Below are 21,517 nucleotides of genomic sequence, written 5' to 3'. Positions count from 1 at the left end.
TTCTATGACAAGCCACATCTGCAGTGAATACTACATGTAGTTATTATAATGAGGTTTCTAAAATGTAAATGTGTGGCTAGGAAGCCTCTCACAAAATAAAATTTAGTCGTTCTTGAAAGTGCATGTATTCACAAAGGGAAAGAAATGAAGTGCACTCCAAGGATGTGTAACAATTTTAATACAGGAACACAGAGTAGCCCAAGGGACCTTGACTAGATAAACCCAGTCTGACACAGCTTCCTCAAGAAGTTGAACTTAGTACAGATTAGGAAGTAAACCAGATAGTTGAATGTCTTTAGTGCCTCCATTAGTTTTGACTTTACCTTAAAGACAAAAGAAGGGAAGAAAGAGAGAGAGAGAGAGAGAGAGAAACAAACAGAGAGGAGGGGAGGAGAAGAAGGAAGAAAAAGAGGGAGGAATGGAGGAAGAAGGCTAGTGGAGAAGAGAAAGAATAAAGGAAAGGGGCTAGGGGCCCCAATTAAAAAAATAAAATGTCCTCATGCACAGTACAGACTCACTTATAAGTGGATATTAACCATAAAGCCAAGATGCTCATGGTACAATCCACAGACCTGAAGAAGCCAAACGAGAAGGAAAGCCCAATCATGGATGTTTGAATCTCACTTAGAAGGGGAATAAAATAATCACAGGAGGCAGATGGAGGGAGGGAGCTAGATGGGAGAGGGGATAGGGAGGGAAATAGCTGGTTCAGGATCAGGTGTGGGGGAAGACAGGAGGGCCAGAGGGCTGGAGCATGAATGGAAACCAGCAGCTGACAGAGGTTGAGGGGGTGGGAGTGGGAGGCATCTCTGGCATGTGCCAGAGACCTGGGATGGGGGACGCTCCCAGGAGTTTGTGGGGGTGACTATAGCTGAGACTTCTAGCAGTGATATGTATCTTGAAGGGGCCAAATCTTGTCTCTAGGCATGGCCCAAATGAAGCAATAAGGACACCAACCCACCCACAAAACTTTCAAACCAAAAACGTGTTCTATCTACAAGGAGGTCAGGGACAAAGATGGCGCAGAGACTGAGTGAATGGTCAATCGATGACTGGCCCAACTTGAGACCCATCCCTTGGGCAAGCATCAATCCTGGACACTATTAATAATATTCGTTATGCTTGTAGACAGGAGCCTAGCATAGCTATCCTCCAAGAGGCTCTACCCAGCAGCCAATGGGAACAGATGCAGAGACCCACAGCCAAACATTAGGTGGAGCTCTGGGAGTCGTCTGGAAAATTTGGGGGCAGCACTGAGGGACCCAGAGGGGATAGGAATTCCACAGGAAGACCAACAGGGTCAACTGACTTGGACTCTTGGGGGCTCTCAGAAACTGAACCACCAACCAAAGAGCATACACAGGGTGGGCCTAGCCCCCCTGCACATATATAATAGATGTGCAACTTGGTCTTTATGGGGGTCTCCCAACAACTGGAGCAGTGGTTGTCCCTAAATCTGTTACCTGCCTGTGGATCCTGTTCCCCTAATTGGGCAACCTCGTCTGGCCTCACTGGGAAAGGACGGCCTAGCCCTGCAGGGACTTGTTGTGCCTGAGTTGGGTGATACCCGCCGGGGGTGTAGGGGGCTTCCATATTGTCAGAGCAGAAAGGAGAAGGGAGAGAGGAACTATGAGGAGGTATTCTGGGAAGAAGGGGCAGCAATCTGGATGTAAAGTAAGTGAATGAATGGATGGATGGATGGACAAGATAAGCAAACAAACAAGAATCCCAATTAACAAACAATAAATGTCTTTTCTGTCTTTTACATATAAAATACTCAGTCTCAGGCATTTTGTCATAGCAATAAAATAAACCAAAATAAACCAGAACACTAGTTCATATGGGTGTGAGGACCACACTGTTAGTTTTAAGTGGGGAGAGGTAGGCTCCACAGCACAACTCATTTAGACCATAATGAGTTGTATATTAATATTAAATATTAAATATTAAATTAATATTAATATTAAATATTTAATTGATATTAAATATTGAATATTAAATATTGTATAATAATATTAAATATTAATATTAAAGTAGTTATTGGTTTGTCCCATAAGAGCTTAATTTGTTGTACACACCCCTTCTTAATTTATGCCCTAAAATTGCTTCAAGTCCCAAGGGACTAGAAACCGTTACAAATACTTTTTTTCTTATTACATTTTGAAATGACAATTAGTCAAAAACTTCAAAATGGGCAATTTCCACAGGACACAACAATTTAAAAAATTAAATATTGGGCTGAAGAGATGGCTCAGTGGTTCAGAGCACTGGCTATGGTTTCAAAGGACCTGGGTTTGATTCTCAGCACCCAACAGGGCAGCTTACCACCACCCATAACTCTAGCTCCCTGGGGATCCAATGCCCTCTTCGGATTCTACAGGCATGAGGAATACGTGTGGTGCATGGACATACAAGCAGCAAAACACCACAGATAGAAAATAGTAATAACTTTTTTAATTTAAAATTAACTATTGAATAATTATACTCGAATTCCCAAGTGGCCAAAACATTCCATTTACCTCTGACTGAAATGCAATCATGGCCTTCTGTACTTCTTTTGCCTCATTGCTTGTTTCTGACAAAAGCTTGGCATTTTCATAGAGCGTTTCATTCAGAATGCGGCTAGACTGAAAATTGGGAGAGAAATATATCGTTAAATTATTCATGTCATAGTGTAGAATTTCAATGTTTCAGGCTTTTCCGAGAGTTGTCAAACATCGTCTGTGAACTTACTTCAGATTTGAAAGTAGCTCCTAGGATACCTGCGGCTACTTGCAGAAGCAGAATCAGGAGCAAGCCGATAAAAAACTGAAAGACGAGACAGGGACCTGTTATTCTCAGAGCAGTGGGTAACTTCCAACAGCATATCCAGTGTCATGTGACCCCTGGCAGCCAGAATAACCTCAGAAATGGAGTACCAGCCTCTGTCCCCCTTTATTATACTTGGTGTTGAAATGACAGACTTTCGATCCATTACTAGCCAGAAATGTCTGCTTCAAAAATGGATCAAGGAAAGTGGTTGCAATTAAATCTCATCGGAAAGACCCCTGGTCTATTCTAGCCTATTAAAGGGGGGTCGGTTTGAAAGCCTAGAGGATCCAAGTGTTGTTTCTCCACTCCTGTTTAATTCAAGGTGAAAACTTGCATAAAACTGGCCTCCAAACAGTATCTTCACTGTGGAAATCACTGGATCCTTGTTCCCTGTGCACATCCTGAACTCTGTCTGGAGGATGGCAGCCCACATACCGGTCTGTTTGGAAAACAAGTTCTTCGAGTAATTAAATTTCCCAAATGGCAAAAGAGGCCTCCTTACTCAAACAGCTCTGGCAGGAGATGTTACTAGAGTCCTGTTAAACTTGTCTCTGCCTTCCTTCATAGCAAACCGCTAAGCGCCATCCCGCTCAGACAGGCACAATCCTTACTTTATTAGAGAAGCAAGCTTAGTTCATTCGAATTCATACCTGATAAATACGATTTTCTAATAGTTTGACAAGATCTGCCCATTGCTTTTTAGTGTATAAGTTTAAAAGTGAATGTCTATGAGCTAATCCACCCTTCTGGAAAATTCTCACCGACAAATCTGATTATCTCTCTTGCAATGTTGTTGCACACCATGTACTTTATGACTTGGCTGCCGCCGACACAAATACATCTCCTACTATTACTGAAAACAGCCTCTGCCCACTCCAGTCACACCCAAGACACTCCTATTTCTCAAACACTGCAGCCCTGGACCCCAGGCTCTCTTCCTGGAGTCAACAACACACCCTCCCCCACACAGACAGCGTGTTCACTTCCACCTCCCCTTCCCAGCCTCACCCTTCTCCTCTTCCACCACCCTCACTGATTCTTCCCACAATGGGGTCTATCTTAGGGTTCTCAGTATCACTGAACACAGTGTCTGACATACAGAAACATGGTATCATTTCATGAACGACGTTGCATCTTCCTTTAGACTCTAAAGTTTAGAGTAAACTCAGATTTAAGCCGACGGATTGGCGTATGCTGTGTGAAACTGTATGTCTGTCCTTCCTCACCTACTTAAGGCATTCTCTGATTGGCTTTAATGAAAATCTGATGACCAATCAGCTGGGCAGGAAGTGGAAGGTGGGACTTCCTGGAAGGGAAAAGGGAACTCCGGGAAGGAAAAAGAAGAAAGGTCTTGGTTGGGGATTTAGCTCAGTGGTAGAGCGCTTGTCTAGCAAGCGCAAGGCCCTGGGTTCAGGGGGGGGGGGGGGGGAGAAGAAAGGTCTTTTTTCAGGAGACATGGGAAGAATTGGTCCTTATTACAGGCCTGGGAAGTATAGCTTAGCTCTCCATGTGGCTGAATGAAGCTAGTAGGTTGGGTTAACATACATGCGCTAGTTGAGAGACTGCTCAACTAAGGCTTTGAAATATTAAAGGGTTTCCGTGTGGTTACTTGGGGAAAAGCTGGTTAAGGATAATTGCAGCCATATTAATTTCCAACATTAACTAATATAAACCGAACATAATAATGTTTTAAAGTACACTGATGTAATCTAAAACTTATGCCATAGTATCTCCCATAACCAGATTCTCTAAAATAAATTAGGGTTTCATCGAGTTTGGCATGCCCAAGTCTCGTGACAGATCACAGATAACCCATGGGGTCTGAAGGGTGATATTTTCCCACCAAGAGAAGCATGCAGCGACTTTCTTTCACAGCTCCGCAGCATCCCAGGAAACCCAGAACCATGATGATGGACCCAACTGCAATCAAGATATTCACAGCAATGAAGGGGTTCGTGCCATTGTCACCGGATGTGATAATCTAAAAAAAGAAGAAGAAAAGAATTGGTGTATGGATTCCTTCCCTTGATATTTATTTTACTCATTTTCCAAATACTCCTTGGGTGCCCACTGGGTGCCAGGTCCTGTTCTGAGACCCCAAGAAGCTTTTGTGATCTAAATCAGTAATAAAAAAAAGAAAAAAAAAAGAATTACTGCCCTGGCACAGCTCACATCTTATTAAAGTTGTTGCTAACAGTTTAAAAAGGAAAGATGCTTTTAGTCCTTTTTTTTTTATGGGCTCCTTTGTTCACACTTTGTATATTTTATACCTAGAATAGCGTTATAAAGCCTTTGTTTTATGATAACCTAATTATTTTGACTAGAAAACATCTCAAGTTCCCCAGGTTCACGCTGGTTACAACACGAAGGAAGTTCAGAATCATGTGGCACTGGAGGTGCTGTGTGTCTTTAAATGAGCAAATGCTGTAAGATCTGTTCATGTGAGGCTGAAGGACAGGCAAAGGCTGCAGTGACCAAAATCAGAGTGGTTTGCCTTTGAGCAGACTAGGACAGAAGGCAGGAAGTGGTTGAAAGGCACACTGGGAAAGGGCTTGGGTTAATAAACATGCCCTTACATCTTGGTAAGAGTACAGTAAGCCCACTTCCTACAAGTCTGCATCAAATCTTGTCTTCTCATTTTCAGAAGGACCTAACCCAGAAACTTTAATTTTACCTGACTGTCAAATTATGGGATGTTGAAGAGATGTTATTTTAGGACTATTTACAGTCGGTGGACTACTCGTCTGGTATAATTCAGGTCTTCCGTATGCAATCCAAGTATACTCTTATACATAAACCTCAGAGTGCCCCAAACCCTGGGCCACTTATTTTCCTTCATGCATTGACATGTGCGTTCCTTAATGTAATGGACAGCAGTCAATCACAGATAAAGATGGAAATCATGTGCCAGTGTTACACATGGATGCTGTGTACAGCCCTTGTGCTCCCTGCAGCATCTAAGTACTGGGCCAAGGAAGCAAGACTCTGTCCTCTCAAATCTACCAGAGCGCTCATGGCTCACCTGTTTTAACAATCAGTGCAAAAGTACATGGTGCCACCAGTGATCCTTCTGTTTTGAAGGCTTTTAAAATCCAGTCATAACCCATTTACTCGATGGTAGGAGTAATTAAGAAGGAGTGTACTTAAATTATGAAAGTCTAATTGCAACTATCAATACTCTACTTGGGGTCCAATTGCACAAGTTTGTAACCCCAAGAAAAGTAAGAGATAGGAGTCTCTAGGCCCATTTTTAGTTTATAAAAGGGAAAAGACCTGTTCTGTGATTTCTAAAGCCTCCTTTGCCTTTAAAAGTATCTATGTACACACCATGCTTCAGATTTACAGCTTGCTTGTGTTCTATTTTGTTTTTTATTTGGGGGGCTGTTGTATGGTTCATTGTTAAGACGGGAGCCAGACTTCTTAGGAGGCAGAATTAGGGTAGATAGACCGCTATGCTCTCGTGGACAACCCCTCATCGGTGAGTATATAAGCAGCATGCACTGGGCTTGGTGAGTTGTTACAACATCAGCAAAAGTAAAGGAAAACTTTGGGAGGGGTGAGAAGTAGACCAGGAGGAGTGAGGGAGGATGGATATAATACAAAATACCTTGTATGGAAGGAAGTATGAGATTCACAAAGGATTGGTAAAATATATATATTTTCAAAAGGATTAGGAAATTACTAAAGCCAGAGAAATCACTGTGAATAAGCAGGCACAAGGTCAGAGACAAAATATATGTGCCAGGAAAACCTCTTTGGGAAGGCCGTTCTGGATGCTCTCCAGGCCATGATATGACATCTACACAGGTAAAAGACTCTAGTAAGGTGTTTAGAAGTCAGGAGAGAAAGCCCATTCACAGTGATACTCGGACTTGTCAGGGAGCTTAAGTAGTGCAGCTGACACCTGTGTAGGCAGTAGTAAGGACAGAGCTGCATGCTGACCCACTAGCAGTCACCACTGCAAGTGTCACCCAACAAACGCCTCTTCTTGTTGAAAAATGAACTGGATATCTGAGCTCAGTGTTTGTTACAGCTGGAACCTAGCAATGCTAACAAAGCTGCCCCATATAAACAGAGCCCGTGTTTCTTAAGGAAAGGGGGGAAATCCTAAAGGAGGCCTGGTTAGTCTGAAAGATGAGGATATTAGGATCTTCTTTTGATTCAAAAAGATGTCCTAAGACAAGGGTGGTACCCTTGTTTTTTGGCCTTGGGAGCTATTGAGTTTAACCATTTAAAAACAAAAAAACAAAACTATTCTCCCAAGGCACGTTAGCAGAAAGAGATGTCACCCCTCTGCCTTTCTTGGATGTGTTTGTGCTCATGTTAGCCCTTGTAAAACAACTCATTCTATTTTCCTAGTAATAAAATTCAGCTCTTCGCTCAGTGTTGACTCTACAGATAAACACAAATCAACTGACTTCCTGTGAGGCAGGCTGGTTGGTGTTATCCTGGGACTGACTTTTGTTCTGGGTAAAAAGCTGACAGCCCAAAGATCTAACTGTAACTGGCGGTGCTGCCTAGCCCCCTCACTCAGTCCATTTCACTCCCAGATGTGGACTCCCATTCTCTCAAGGACAACAGCTCTCTTTTAATCCATTCAATGTGTGTTGCTTCTTAACAGACTAAACACCACATTTGCTTAACAGAAACACTGGGGAGAAAGAAAATGCTGAGCACAAATCAAATAACAATATAAAATTCAGGCTGCAGACATATCTTCAAAAGTCTAAAGTATTCTCAAAATAATGGTTGGTTGTTAGTCTTTGTTTTTAATTATGAGCCTCAAAGTCAGGCAGATTATATGCACCTTCAAAACCCTCTTCCTCCTCTCAGACACCAACCAGATCCTGGGGCCATCAGAAGCTTAGAGCCACATTTATCAATATAAATAATAAATGGAATTCCGATGAACAGGGAGGCAAGACTATGTGCTCCACCCATCCTGCCCTACTTTATTCATCGGGTAAAGTACAGAAGGAGGAAATACCTAACCGCCTTGGATGCTCTGGATTCTCTTGGGATAGAAGAAAGTAAATAAGAGGGAGCTAGATAAAGAGAGAAAGAGAGAGAAGAGGAGGAGGAGGAGGAAGAGGGGGTGGAGGAGGAGAAGGGAAAGGGGGAAGGTGGGGAAGAGGAGAAGGAAGAGAGAGGACAGGATAGAGAGCCGGGTATATTTATAGAAAATCTACCCTTATTTTTAAAAAGGGGGCAAACTAACTTTGTTTGCTTTTAACCCTTCTTTCCACTAAATTGTGTCCAAAGGCATCTAGTCACACCATGATACAATGTGTTTAAATGATTATAAAGCTTTGTCCTCACTTCTGGCTTAATAGTATCATTGTAACATTCCATAGGAATCAGAATTCTTCTTAAGGGAGGCAAACTATTAGAGCAAAACCTTTGAAAAGGCTCTAACAATAGAAGTTCTGTCGGAGACAAGAGCCTGCCTTCACAACCTTGAGCAAACTGCTCTGAAGGAACTGGAAAACAGTAAAGCAGGTAGCAGGGTCACTCTTTGAACTGAGAAGGCAGAAGAGAATGAAGCTAAGAGATCAGGAAATGAAGCCAGCGTGCTATTTTGGGTAAATCTGGATCAACAACCCGCCCACACCCTGCTGTTTTCTTCTTCCTCCTGCATTTGGAAAATGGGATAGAAATAGTACGCCATTGAGTCCAATGACTGGAGCTGGAATTGTGCCTACAAACCAAACTTCCAAACCTGGGGACACACCGATAAGAACGCTGTCCCTAGGGTGGAAAGGTGTGTCATGGGAACAGATGGGTCTTGTTGACTGCATGATCAAGAAGCTGAACACTATCCTGGTCACACTAATGTGACAATCTTGTGTTGAAATGGTTGCCTCAAGTTCTAGTTGCAAGAGGTAAATTCCAACTATCTATCCCTGAGCTGTGCTGCCCTTGAAATCTGGAGTCACATTTGTCCCCAGGAAAACATCTCGTCTCCTTCCATTTTGGACCAACCACTTTGGAGTCATCCACATGATAATCAGATGTGCTATAGACATTGTTCTTGGTGGAGAAGAAAGGTATTCTGGCCTTTCAGTAGTGAAGGAGGCAAGATTCTACTTAAACCCCTTCCAACATCTCCCTGTGTTGAATGAAGTCTTTCTAGTTTGAGAATAATGATACTAGAATTTGGGAGAGTGCCCCACCTGGGTTTGACATATATTTCCAAGGAAATTGGGGTCATTGCTCAGGGTTTGCAGTTTCAGTGATAAAACAGTTTAAGAATGGGCTCAGAAGAAACCTCAACGATAATTTTATTTGAGTTTAAAAGCAAAACCAAAGTATAAATTTTGGCAGCTTCTTGGAGGAGGAAGATGGCTAAGAGGAAAAGAGGAAGCCATGTTATTTGATTTGAGCTGCCATGGTCAGCCATGCCAGTTGGGCAAACAGCCATATGGAAGAAAGAGGCTGGGGGTGGGGTGGGGGGTGGCTTTAGAGTAGACATCATGTCAGGACTGCACTGGATGACACAGATAAAGAACTCAGAGGAGCAAGCGGGCTTAACCCAGCTGCATGGCCACGCTCCATTATTGACTACACAGAGGGCTGGGATTCTGCAAAGGCAAAATACATTATCTCATTGAAGAGATAACTCTTCCTACATTTTCAAAATGGCTTAGGGTAAATAAGCCTTCCAGAGGACTGGCCCCTTGGCCAAGTGATTAGCCCAATTGGATTGACTAACTTGTTTGGGGGTAGTTTGTACCCATGCCAGAGAATGGCTTTCCCTTAATGTACATGGATGCTTCTGTACCCTTAGCACCCCTCTCAGCTCTCCAGGACCGCGCCATGCAAGGCACACAATAAGGAATTTTGACTGCCTAAATTATAAACCTATGCAGCGTCACACATGGTAAGAGAGGCATTTAAGGGGAACATTATAGGGCATTTACTCTCTGTCGCTTTGCTTCTCATCATGGAGATAAAGCTGCTTTGTGCGTCTACATTTACCTCTTTGCCGTCTTTGCTTACTCTCAACCATATGGCTAGACCCAGGATCAGTGTACCACATACCTGTAGAAAGGGAAAAATAAGAAGAATGTTAGAACGCAAAGACGCGATCAAATGCCAATTCCATAAACCCCACTTGTATGGCTGCTGGGATAGTTCATTAATACCCAGGCCATTACATTCCGAAGTGTTCCATAGCAATATATAAGAATGGTAAGAATCCCTGTCCACTCATAATAGTATGAGAAGAGACCACTGATAATCACAGTCCATTCATAGTATGACAAGAAGAGATCACTGCTAGGTGATAACCGATATTTCACAGGATTTAACTCCAATTGTGTGGAATTTTCCCTATGATTTAAAGATAAGATATCCTTAATATATCCTGGATTTGACTTTTGGACTCTTATCTTGGACCAAGAAAGAAAAGCATAACTCTCTAACCATTCAATATGCAGTCAGTATTTCTGAGGAAGATAGGTGTTTGTAAAGGCAGAGAATAGTAGAACATTTGACAAAATGTGAAATTAAGCAGTGATGGTATATATTAATTAATATTTTAAAACTCCGATAAATTTTTAAAAAAAATAAATTATTTTAGGTAGTAAAGCTTACCCAGAGAAGGGAAACAACGGGGAATAGTATTTAAAGTCTTAAATTCCTTTAATGGCTTTTCCAGATTATTTCATTTGGGCCATGGCCAACACATAAAATGTGAAACACATTTTACTTTAGTGTAAGGAAAACTCTTGCCTCTCAAGGTCAATATATATATATATGTACGTATATATATATATATATATATGTATGTATGTATATATATCCTCAAAAAATCAAAGATGTATTGTTAGATAGATATATTAAGAGCAGCCCCAGTAACATACCAGACATAGTAGGCCTTGGAGGACTTTCTAGGTGTTTCTGACTGTCCGTACTCTAAAAAATAAAGTCTGAGTTCTCCAAAACCTAGTGACCCTGGACTGTCCTTGCTTTCATGTATGCATGGTTGAACCATATGCCTGCGACCCTCAAGTTGAACCTCGAGTGCTTTCTCATTGAGTTTGCAGTAGAAATAAGGTAAAAGGGCTTGTTAAAAGAATAGGGAGTGCATTGAGTCGCTGAGGAAACACTGACTTTCTCCTGCCTCAAAGACCTCAGAGACCTGGAAAGTCCAAACTGATTTTTAAGATAAAGTAGCAGCACCTGACAGGTTATAGTCACAAGGTTGAAACTCCAGACCAACTCCTAAACCTTTCCTACATGCCTTAAGTACTACAAAAAATTGCCCCAATTATTCCAATGTGATTAAAAAAGACTTTTCCACTAGCCAATAACTCATGCAATTAACTATCTTACATAGATGCTATACAAATAAATTAATAAAAGTTTAGAGTTGCAAGTCCTGCTTCCCGTTCCTCCCACTAGAGTCAATATTGACAAGGAAAGATAAGGGCCCAGGTTAGCTAATCAGAGGGTGAGAATTAGTGTAAGTAAAACGGGGCTTTTTGATAGTGATTTTATAACAAACACATTTTTCTTGCTAGTTAATTGGCTTCCTTGTTCACATTTTCTGTTTTTTAATTCTCCCATCACCAGTGTGTTTATACCAATCATCTTTTTAAGTTTTTGTTCTTAAGAGTTTGATATAGTTTTCATCCCCCAACTCACAAGCCATCCTGCCTCTCTTCCCAACCAATTTCATGTTTCTTTCTCTCTCTTAAAAATAAAAACAAAAGAAAAATCCACTGAAAAGCATGGAGTCTGATTTGGGCTGGCCAACGGCGACGAGCAGCCTGGAGTATGTCTGCTACGCTGGAGTATGTATCATTCCGCTGAGGAAAACTGATGTTTTCCTCTCTTGCCTGCCACTGTTTGTGAATAGCTTCTTGGCTAGGGCTGGGAGTCTCTGCCCACTTCTCCTTTGTGCTGGGATTTTGCCTCCCTCGAGCTTGTGCGGTCTCAAACATGCTTTCATTGTCTCTTTGAGTTCTTATATGTATCTTCGCTGTCATGTATGTTTCTTTAAAATCACCCTCCACCTCTGCTTCTACCCCCTCATCTGCATAGACGCAGTCTATATGGGAGAAATATGATTTTAAAAAGAAATCCCATTCGGGGATGGGCACTCTGATGTCTCACTTGGCATACTGTTTGTCCCTCTGTTGATTATCATCTGCTCCAAGAAGCTTCTCTGATGAGGGTTGAGGGATACCCTGATCTACGTGTCTTCTATCAAGTTGGTGAAGTACAGAGCAGTTCTATTCCCATTGCCTTGAGATGGACCACTACCGTGAGACCCCCCCCCCCAGGCCTCCTGCATCCTTCTCCGTTTGCTCTAAAGATGTGTTAAGTTGTTGAAATATGTCTGGCTCTGCATATTTGTGCTTGTAGCACTGGGAAGTGGAAGGCATTATAAGTTGACTCCAGACCTGGCATCAGTGGCCACAGACAGCTGACTGACCCGTCTTTACTCTGGCTTCACGTTCAGGAGAACCCCTGTGGTTTTCACCCAGTTCTCACTTGACATCTTTGGATTTTACAATTAGGATGTGGTTGCTCTGAAGCAGTATTCAGAAAAGGCAGGCAGTTTTGATATTGACGGATGGGCAAGCAATAGCCTGATTCGTATTTCCTTAGACTCTCGCATAAGCCTGTGTTTCAATGACTGTATTTAGAATCAGGACTTTTAGGAGATAATTTAGGATAAATGAGGCCATCAAACGTAGAATCCTAATCCAGTGAGGTTGAGGACTTTACAAGAGAGATCTGTCTCTGTCTGTTACCTTAATGCCCGGGAAGGACCATGTGAGAAAAAGTGAGAATGCAGGGGATCCTTGATGGACACCCAATGGGCCTGCACGTCAATCTTAGACCTCTTAGCTCTCAGAACGCAAGAAATGAATTTCGGTTGTTTCAACTATCTGTGGTAATTTCTTATGGAGGCCTGTACTGGCTGGTTTTATGTGTCACCTTGACACAAGCTGGAGTTATCACAGAGAAAGGAGCCTCCCTTGAGGAAATGCCTCCATGAGATCCAGCTGTAAGGCATTTTCTCAACTAGTGATCAAGGGGGGAGGACCATTGTGAATGGTGCCATCCCTGGCCTGGTAGTCTTAGGTTCTATAAGAGAGCAAGCTGAGCAAGTCAGGGGAGATGAGGCAGTAAGTAGCATCCCTCCATGGTCTCTGCATCAGCTCCTGCCTCCAAGTCTCTGCTCTATGTGAACTCCTGTCCTGACGTCCTTTGGTGATGAACAGCAATGTGGAAGTGTAAGCTGAATAAACCCTTTCCTCCCCAACTTGCTCCTTGGTCATGATGGTTTGTGCAGGAATACAAACTCTGACTAAGACAAAGCCCAAGTCTGACTAAGACAGGAAATATTCTGGAATCAACAAAATGTCAGAAAGAGAATGACCAGATGCCATCTGGAACTAACTTCTGATTTGAGCTCTGTAGGAGTTGACGGAAATTCACATAGTACCTAGAGACCCAAGCTCAGCTTACAATCGCCCCCAATGGTCATTAGTGAAGAAGAGTGTGTATAATCAACAGCAGCAGGTTTGAAGCCACTTGGGTGGGGATATTTGGAGTCTCAACTGTCTACAGTAGAGGCCAGCATCATTGAGGGTATGGTCCCCTTATTCCCACAGACTTCTTTCCTTGTGAGAAAAGAAGAGCATAGAGTAGGACTAAAATTATGCTTATGTTTTAAAAGCTTACTATGCACCAAATACAATCATTTGAGGGACAAGTTTTTATATTAAAAAGCAATATGAGACATCATTGGGATAAAAAATAATATCAATTAAACTACTACATACCAATCCTTGCTTCTAAGTTGTCATAAAGCTTCTTAGTTAATCTTTACAGTTAGTGGTAAAGGTGCCACCCTCAGTCTATGCCACTCTCAGTCTATGCCACCCTCAGTCTATACATGCAGGAAGTGGAGCAGATAAGAGCCTACGAGCATATGTTAGCACACAAAGCAATAGGGTGGGGAGGTTCAGGACCTGAATCATGATTGGTGTGAATATACATTTTATTCCATTTCTTTAACTGTGTTTGAAGAATTATTACCTTATCATAAATCCTTCTGTATTAGTTCCTCCTCTGTTCCAAAATTCAACATGGAAAATTATTCATCACGATATGAAATAATTCCATATCTTATTCATTAAAATGCCTGAGTTGTTGGTTGAAACATCGTTTTTCATAAGCACCTATTGTTATTTTGAGTCCTTTGTGCACACAGTGATCTAAGGAGGTAGAATGAGCTATGGTCATCATTTGTGTAAATGACAACCTGTAAAGTACTGAGAAGCAAGTCCCTCCAAGGAAGGACAGCTGGTGATGGGGCACCTATTTGACCTAAGTTCACTACAACTGCACCTTTACCCCTTTGCTGTTCCCATAGTTCAACTAAATAGCATTAACTGTACAATGACAAGCAGCTACTGTATTGACAATGGCCATAGATTTCAGCCACAGTTAATTGTTTATTGTGGGGCTTTTCAAACGCTGATAGAATAAAATATAATAGTGTCCCATTATTCATGCCCCTTTATCTCAGAAACATGGCTGCTTTGCATCCAAGCTCCTGTAGAGAGAGTATCTTGTGTATTGTATGGATGCATTGCCTGTATGGCCCATGGTTTAGGCAGGAAATAGAAGGTAGGACATCTGGGAGCAATAAAGAATTCTGGGATAGGGCCAGGCAGAAAAAGATCTATCAGGGAAGATGTGAGGACATAGATGCATGGTACCTGAGTGTAGCCATGTGGTAGAATGTAGGTGAACATAAATGGGTTATCTTAAATTATGATTCTAGTCAGAGAAAAGCCTGGCTAAATGTCAAGATATTTGTAAATATCTTTTGAGTCTGAGTCTCATTTCTGGGAACATGGAGCTGGGAGAAAGAACAGAGAACCTAACTTCTACAGCTCTTAATGAAGCTGGGCACATCCAGTGTAGAAAAGACAATGAACTTTGGATCACTGGTTCCTGGATTTGCTTCATGTTCACAGTATCTTCCAAAAAGTTCAATCTCCCTTATGCATTGATCACTTCTGATGCAAATGCCTTTGGCTGGCTGGCTGGCTTAAGCCCTTTTCCTCACTGTGCACATGTGAAGATTGGTAATGTGTCTCTGTGCTTTTTTGCATGAGACCTGATGGTCCCATGATGCTCTGTGTCTAGATTTTATTATCCTACATTTTCCCAAACTTCTGCTTACCCAGACACCCAGAAAACACTAAGCCTCTTGAATACTCCCGGGTCTGTCCTATCTAAGAAGGGTGTGAGAAAATTTGTCCATTTCCTGTTTGACTTATGACTCAAAGAAATAGGTTTGGTATCTGTAACTTTTCTATTACTGATAATACCCCCAATTCTCCCATTTGCAGCCATCTCCAGCATGATTAGGAATGATTTTTCGACTCATGTGTTTTTCTTTCATTATCAATTCTATCAACTGAAAACCACCACATATTTGTGTGGCACATCAAATTTTCCCGGAAGAGAAACCAGTATGTTCAGATCAAATGACCATATGCCTATCTCAGAGATACTTCAGCATCTGGCCCCACTTTACCAAAACCAAGTTTCACAAGTTAAAACCAGAAAGAATGCATTTAAAAAAAAAAAACGCAAGGCCTCGGACATCTACGAGAAAACCACATCAATGGAAACGTTAAAATTTTTGCTTAAGTAAACATTAAGAATGTGACAAATCGTTAATTTCCTACGAAGGATCATAAGTTTCCAACTGAGAGCTCAGGGCTGAGGAGAGAGAGGAGAGTAAAGATAGGAATGTCCTCTCACCTCAGAAAGAGTGCCAGATGCCTACATTTTTATTTAGAATGCTGATGTGATATGTGGCTAAGAAGTCATCACTGGCCTTCCCAACTATTGTCCTCACCCACAGTCTCTATCTCGGACGTAGAGATTGCAGGTCCCACCACACATGGAAATGTGACAGAAGTTAGAGCTATCTAACTGAAATCTGTGGGGCCAGAAAGACTTTATGTGTGACCCTGGAGAACAGATTGTAGCCATAAAGTAATCAGAGCTCTCCAGGAAATCCGTGACAGTGTTGGGGAACATAATGGAACACTGGGGGACAGTTGCAGCTGACCTTGAACCTTTATCTTAAACCCATTACACATCCCCTTCCTGGATTATCCTCACAGCCTTCTTGGTTCACAGTCTGGATCTATTCCGAACTCCTGTCGATGAATCAGACAAAGGATTCGAACTTCCACCTGCCTGTCTGTCACATGCTTTGCTCATAAAGTAGAGATGTATTTCAACCTTTACCTAATTCGAAGATTGTTTCTGGTTTGTGTACTTTCAGGCACCTCTGTGTTTTTAAGTATCCTAAACCTTATGTGTTAATAGTATATTAATATTTAGTCACCATAAGTGTATCATATATATCATAGAAATAGAAATGATGGCTGTAGTTCTGTATAAAATAAAGAGATCAGGACTTTTTAAGGAAGCAGGCAACTCTAACGCTGGCCAGGAAGTGAGCAAATGACCCTGAAATATCTTGTCTCACTTAATAATAAAGAAGTTAGAAAACTATTATAATCATATCAGAAAGAATCACAAGCCAACTGGAAATGCCTCTTGGCGAAAATGCAGAATAAATTGTATATTGATAAGGATAAGAACTGAATTGGGCTATATTTTCACTTTATAAGGAAAATATCTTATTGTTAAATGGTATGAAAAAGTTAACTCGCTGTTTTGGAATGTGATAAAAAGTAAGAAAGAAGTGTTTCTGCCTCATTTGTGTGTGCCTTCATGATATATAAAATGTGTGATATACATTCTCTTTCTCTTATATATACATTATATGTGTGTGTCACACACACACACACACACACACACACACACACACACACACACACACACAAACACAAGATGCCCTGGAAACCAAATAGTACATTTCTATGAAGAAATAGTGATATCATTGATTATCAGCCACTTCATTCATGTTGTTATAAACCCAAAATGAACTTGAGCATCATCACAAACATGACAACATCATGTATTGTCAACCGGCCTAAGGCCATTGCTTATTTACAGAAATACAGAAGACAGAGAAACACAGCAAGGGGTGTCTTGGGTGTGTGGACAGCAAAATTCAGACAATAGAACCCATGATAGGGCCAACGGAAATAGCTACACAAAAAATTTCAAAAAGAGGGGAAATTACAAGGTCTGAGGAAGAAGCTACAGATTAAAATTGCCACACAAGTTGTATCAACTGACCTCGGTCTGTGGGCACATTCTGGATTACAGTTCAAATAACGTGTTTGGAGCAATTAGAAACTTATACCCCGGTTAAGAAATTCTTACTAAAATTTTAAAGTATGAGAACGCTATTGTACATACATTAGTGAATGTAATTTCCTTTCAAGATTCATGCTGATGTATTGATAGATGAATGATAACCCTAATATTTTCTTCATAATCGCCTGGGCAAGTGACTGAGACTGTGCCCATGCAGATTGGTTTCACCGTTTTACAAGGCCAAGTCATGGAGTTAATTTTCCAAATTTATCTTCATTTGTGAATGTTGGGAAGTTTGAAACAAAGTCAAAGCAAGCATTCATTTCTTCCTTTATATTCGACTCCCAATGACTTTATTAATTCAAGAGAAGCCACATGTTTGATGACTTTTTCAAATTTGTCATATATTCTTGAGTTTCAAAATATTTCTCTAGTTTCTAGTAATTTCAAAAACAGTTCCCCTTTTTTAAGGAAAAGAAGGGTAAGTATAAAGAACAAAATGTTTTTATTCTCTTACTTATTTCTACAAATGAATGCTTATTTAATAAATTTAATTCAACATTATGTCACCTTCATTCATTAGGGCTACTAGCCATTGAGTGGAAAGCCATTTCATACTCTAGTGTTATATTAGTTTATTTAAATCATTATTATTTAAGTGCAATGGAGGTAAGAGATTAGAGCTTGTCCTTCTCTTCTGGCTGGTCCATATCTCTATTTTATCTTCCCTTTACCCAAAGTTAAGAAAGAAGAGAAAATGAATTTATTGACCCGATACCAGCCATCGCTCTATTAAAGGCCAAAAGGCTCAGAAACAAAACCAGAGCTGCTTGTTCTTAAATATGCCTGAACTACTTTTCAATTCAGAAACCATATAATTGTTTTCTGTTTGAGCACCCTGGGACATATCCATTCCTTTACTTGTGAACACATTTTAGTTACACCATACATGTGCATGTGAAAAGCTTCTCTCCCCAGAATCCTATCCCACACCTTAAAATTGTATTTGTTTTTTTTTTTCAATGCTAAATGATGCTTTCAATGCCTTTGTTTTGGGGCCATCATCAGACATAAGCAAGGCATACTTTGCAAGAAACAAACCCTGTTGTTTGAAAGGGTGGGTTGATGACACATCAAAATACTGACTTCAAAATACTAATATATAGTCACTGGTTTAGCGTAATCTTATGATTAAATACTCTTACTGCTTCTCCCTGGGGTATTTCAAGACCTTTTATTTCTTCTGGGGCCTCTGAAAATGATCCTCCCGCCCCGCCACCCACTGGTTAGTCACCTGTTTTGAGCCCAGATGTCAAAGGGAGGGAACCAGAAGCCAGGCTAAATCAAACTGTTTGCTGATTGACACAGAACTAAGAATAATTGTCCTGTAATTAAAGGATATTTCCCCCTGTGTTTAGTCTTGCAACAATATGAAAACATTTTGGAAATGTTTATCTTCAAAGAACTTGAGTACGCTTTTTTTTTTTTGAGTCATTGGCTTATTTTGAGTTCCTCAAACCAGCGACAAACAAATCTAAACATTTCAATGGAGAATGTCTTTTCCTCCTTATCCTCTAGCTCTGTGCAAGTCTGTTCTTGGTTATGATATTTATCTCAAGTCCTCTTTCTTGTACAAGACTGATAATTAAAAGAAAACTACTTACCCAGAACAAGAAGTTGAAGAAAAACATCGAATACTTTAAACAGCCACTGACACCTGCCATTTCGGAGAAGGGGCAGCCACCCAGTTACAGTAGGACGAACCAGTCGTTACCAGGCTGTCCTGCGAAGGCTCTGAGGGATTTTGCCTGCAGAGATCCGTGTGCCTGCAGCTTCGGGTAGCAATAGAAAGCAAGGAAGTAGTCGGAAAGAAAAAAAAAAAAACCCAGTTACTAAAATGGATAAAAAATTAACCCACACCTTTAAATATCCCAAACGTTATCTTCAGGCAAGTACGTTCCCTTCTTATGGCTGCTAAGGCATTGAGCCAGGATATTTATGACTGCTTCTCAAAATCCGCTCCCTCTTGAGTAAACAGATATCAAGTTAAGGGAGTGGCTGGGGCAGAGGTGGAGAATGGTACAGCTTGATAGTAGGTGGATGGGCTGGCGCTGCCCTCTCTTCTAACCCTGGGGAAATCGGCTGGGCTGCCCGCGGGGCTCTCAAGTAAATGGGCCTTGTGTTTCCTTTGTTTTGCATCACTTTTTTGATAGGAGCACAAAGTTCCTTTCAAATGCAGCAATAGGTATTTGGAAACCTGCAAAGCCTGCAGGCTTGGTTTCAGTAACCTCTTTTCTTCTACTTCGAGCAAGCGAGCAGCGGAACAACCGTTCTACAGCTGCAGTGTGTCTTGTTTGTTTGTTGTTGTTATTGTTGTTGTTTTCCTTTCAAAGAAACCCCCAGGGTGCTCCCTTAAATGCCTGCCACTTTCAAGAATTAAAGGGGAAGTAGTCTGCCTTTGTGTGTTTGTGTGAAAAGAAAAAAAATAGAAGGAAGGAAACTCTGAGGAGCTACTCCTGACTACCTCTTTTGTGTTTACTTATGACTCAGTGACCAGGGCTGATAGCCTGGTTTGTTTTTAAGGTAGACTCAGGTTTCTTTCTTGTGAGAAATGACCTACAGCAACAGTTCCACTCCTAACTCAGTTTCTGGGTTCTGGGCAATTGACAAAGAAAATTCATTTGGGAACATGCTTGTGGACCAACGAAAGCAGCTCATTCAGGTCTTTCTGTGCTCATATGATGTGGCCTTCCCTGTGTAAATGCACGGTTCTGCAATCTATTGTTCTGAGGAAACAACCTGTGTCTTGGGTCTTTCCTTTCATACCTCTCAGAGGACCTCCCTTGCTCCCTAAATAAAACAACTGTATACTTCAAGTGTTTGTTACGAAAGCAATTCCCTAAAATCTTCATTGAATACAACTATAACAAGTAACTGGGGTTTTATCTCTCTCTCTCTCTCTCTCTCTCTCTCTCTCTCTCTCTCTCTCTCTCACACACACACACACACACACACACGCACACACACACACAAACACACGCACACACACACAAACACACACAAGTCTTTCTAATTTTCATTAATATCTGACTTTACTCTGTAACCATAAAAAATATATTCCTGATGGATTGTTAGTAGTAACACTAAGTGTAGTCAGTGGAATTTAGGATTAGTTCCCCAAGCAATACCGAACATGATTGATCAGTAGGAGAATGAGTTTCAGGAGTCTGTTTCTGCTCACCCCAACCCTGGGCCTACAGATGTATAGACTCAGTCTCACCGGCCTTTTACTTAGATGCTGGAGAATGAAACCCACGTCTCCATGTTACTTTCCTGGCAGAGCCACTATCTCCTCTAAACCTCTGTGCCCCATTACATTCAGGTATTAGTGTTTCTCCCCCATTTTGACCATTTATGTCTGACAAGCAGAGGTCCTGACCCATTGCCCTCATTAGTCATAGATCTAACATTGGAGATAAAGGGGCATAGACCTGCGATCCAGAGCCTCAGAACGTTCCCTCAGTAGCTCCTACATTGAGCTCTGTAGGGAACTCTGAGTGTGGCATCCAGACCCCAATCCCCTTTCTGTATTTCAAACCTTTCTGGAACCTTTAACTTCCTATTCCATCATGGCGCTATGTGGCAACGCATGAATGCACGCAGCCATAGACTATCTTTCCAGAAAGATATCCTGAACCAGTATCACAGATGTGGGCATAGTTTCAGAAACTTGGATATATATATATATATATATATATATATATATATATATATATATATTCAAATTCACTACTTCAAGAAAGTGTCACTCTGTTCACAAAACTGGCTTGCGACAGAATCCCTTCTAGAAAGAAAACTATGTGATGGTTATCAGATCTGAATTCTGTCCCCCAGCCTCAACTGCTGAAGTGTGAGGTTTTCGTCATTTATCACCTGGATTGCTACAGTTTGTGGTCTAGTTATCCCGTTTAGGTAGCAGGAGTAGGGCGGAGTAGGGTGGAGAACGAGGTGGCGTTAGAAGTGTCCATCATAAATCTTATGAAAGATCAAACCAGGAAAGAGCGCCAAGGGCAAGTGGGCTATTGCAGCAAGAGATGACAACAGGGTCAAGGGCAGAAACTCCCAGTAAATTTCTATAAAGTTGCCCTCATTTTGACACCCCACCAAGTCCTGTTACTCACAGTGAATGCACAGGGTAAACAAAGGCAGGGAGAATTCAAGTCTGACTGATCATAGAAACCCTCTGTCACCCAGTCAGGTTGCTGATAGGCTGGAAATCCTGGGAGGAGAGAGAGGAGACTCTTCCTCTCCGGGTGGTGAAAGGGCGGGAGTAGGAATGTCAGGGCCCTGGTATTTAATACAGTATCCTCCAGGCTATCTGATTTTCACTTGGAAACTACTGTGATTTGAACGTGTCCCTGAAGGG

The 21,517-nt window shown here is 41.4% G+C and overlaps 1 protein-coding gene across 2 annotated transcripts in view; it reads right to left on the bottom strand.

The window, feature by feature from the left end:
• Positions 1-19,075, bottom strand: part of Tspan8 (tetraspanin 8) — a 34,272-nt gene extending 15,197 nt beyond the window's left edge. The window contains exons 1-6 of one of the 2 annotated variants that reach the window (XM_087555621.1): positions 19,012-19,075; positions 18,756-18,923; positions 9,790-9,852; positions 4,655-4,792; positions 2,734-2,808; positions 2,520-2,627 (exon numbers count right to left, since the gene is read on the bottom strand). In XM_087555621.1, coding sequence (XP_087411747.1) covers positions 2,520-2,627; positions 2,734-2,808; positions 4,655-4,792; positions 9,790-9,852; positions 18,756-18,815 — 444 coding nt within the window. In that variant the 5' untranslated portion in view covers positions 18,816-18,923; positions 19,012-19,075. Of the gene's footprint in view, positions 1-2,519; positions 2,628-2,733; positions 2,809-4,654; positions 4,793-9,789; positions 9,853-18,755 lie in introns of both variants that reach the window. The other variant, NM_133526.2, reaches the window with a different exon arrangement.
• Between the last annotated feature and the right edge of the window lie 2,442 nt (positions 19,076-21,517).

Source organism: Rattus norvegicus, chromosome 7, assembly GCF_021556685.1.
Source record: "Rattus norvegicus strain SHRSP/BbbUtx chromosome 7, alternate assembly SHRSP_T2T, whole genome shotgun sequence".
Lineage (NCBI taxonomy): Eukaryota > Metazoa > Chordata > Mammalia > Rodentia > Muridae > Rattus > Rattus norvegicus.
Note: the sequence above shows the minus strand (reverse complement) of the source record. Positions and strands in the feature narration are given on the sequence as shown.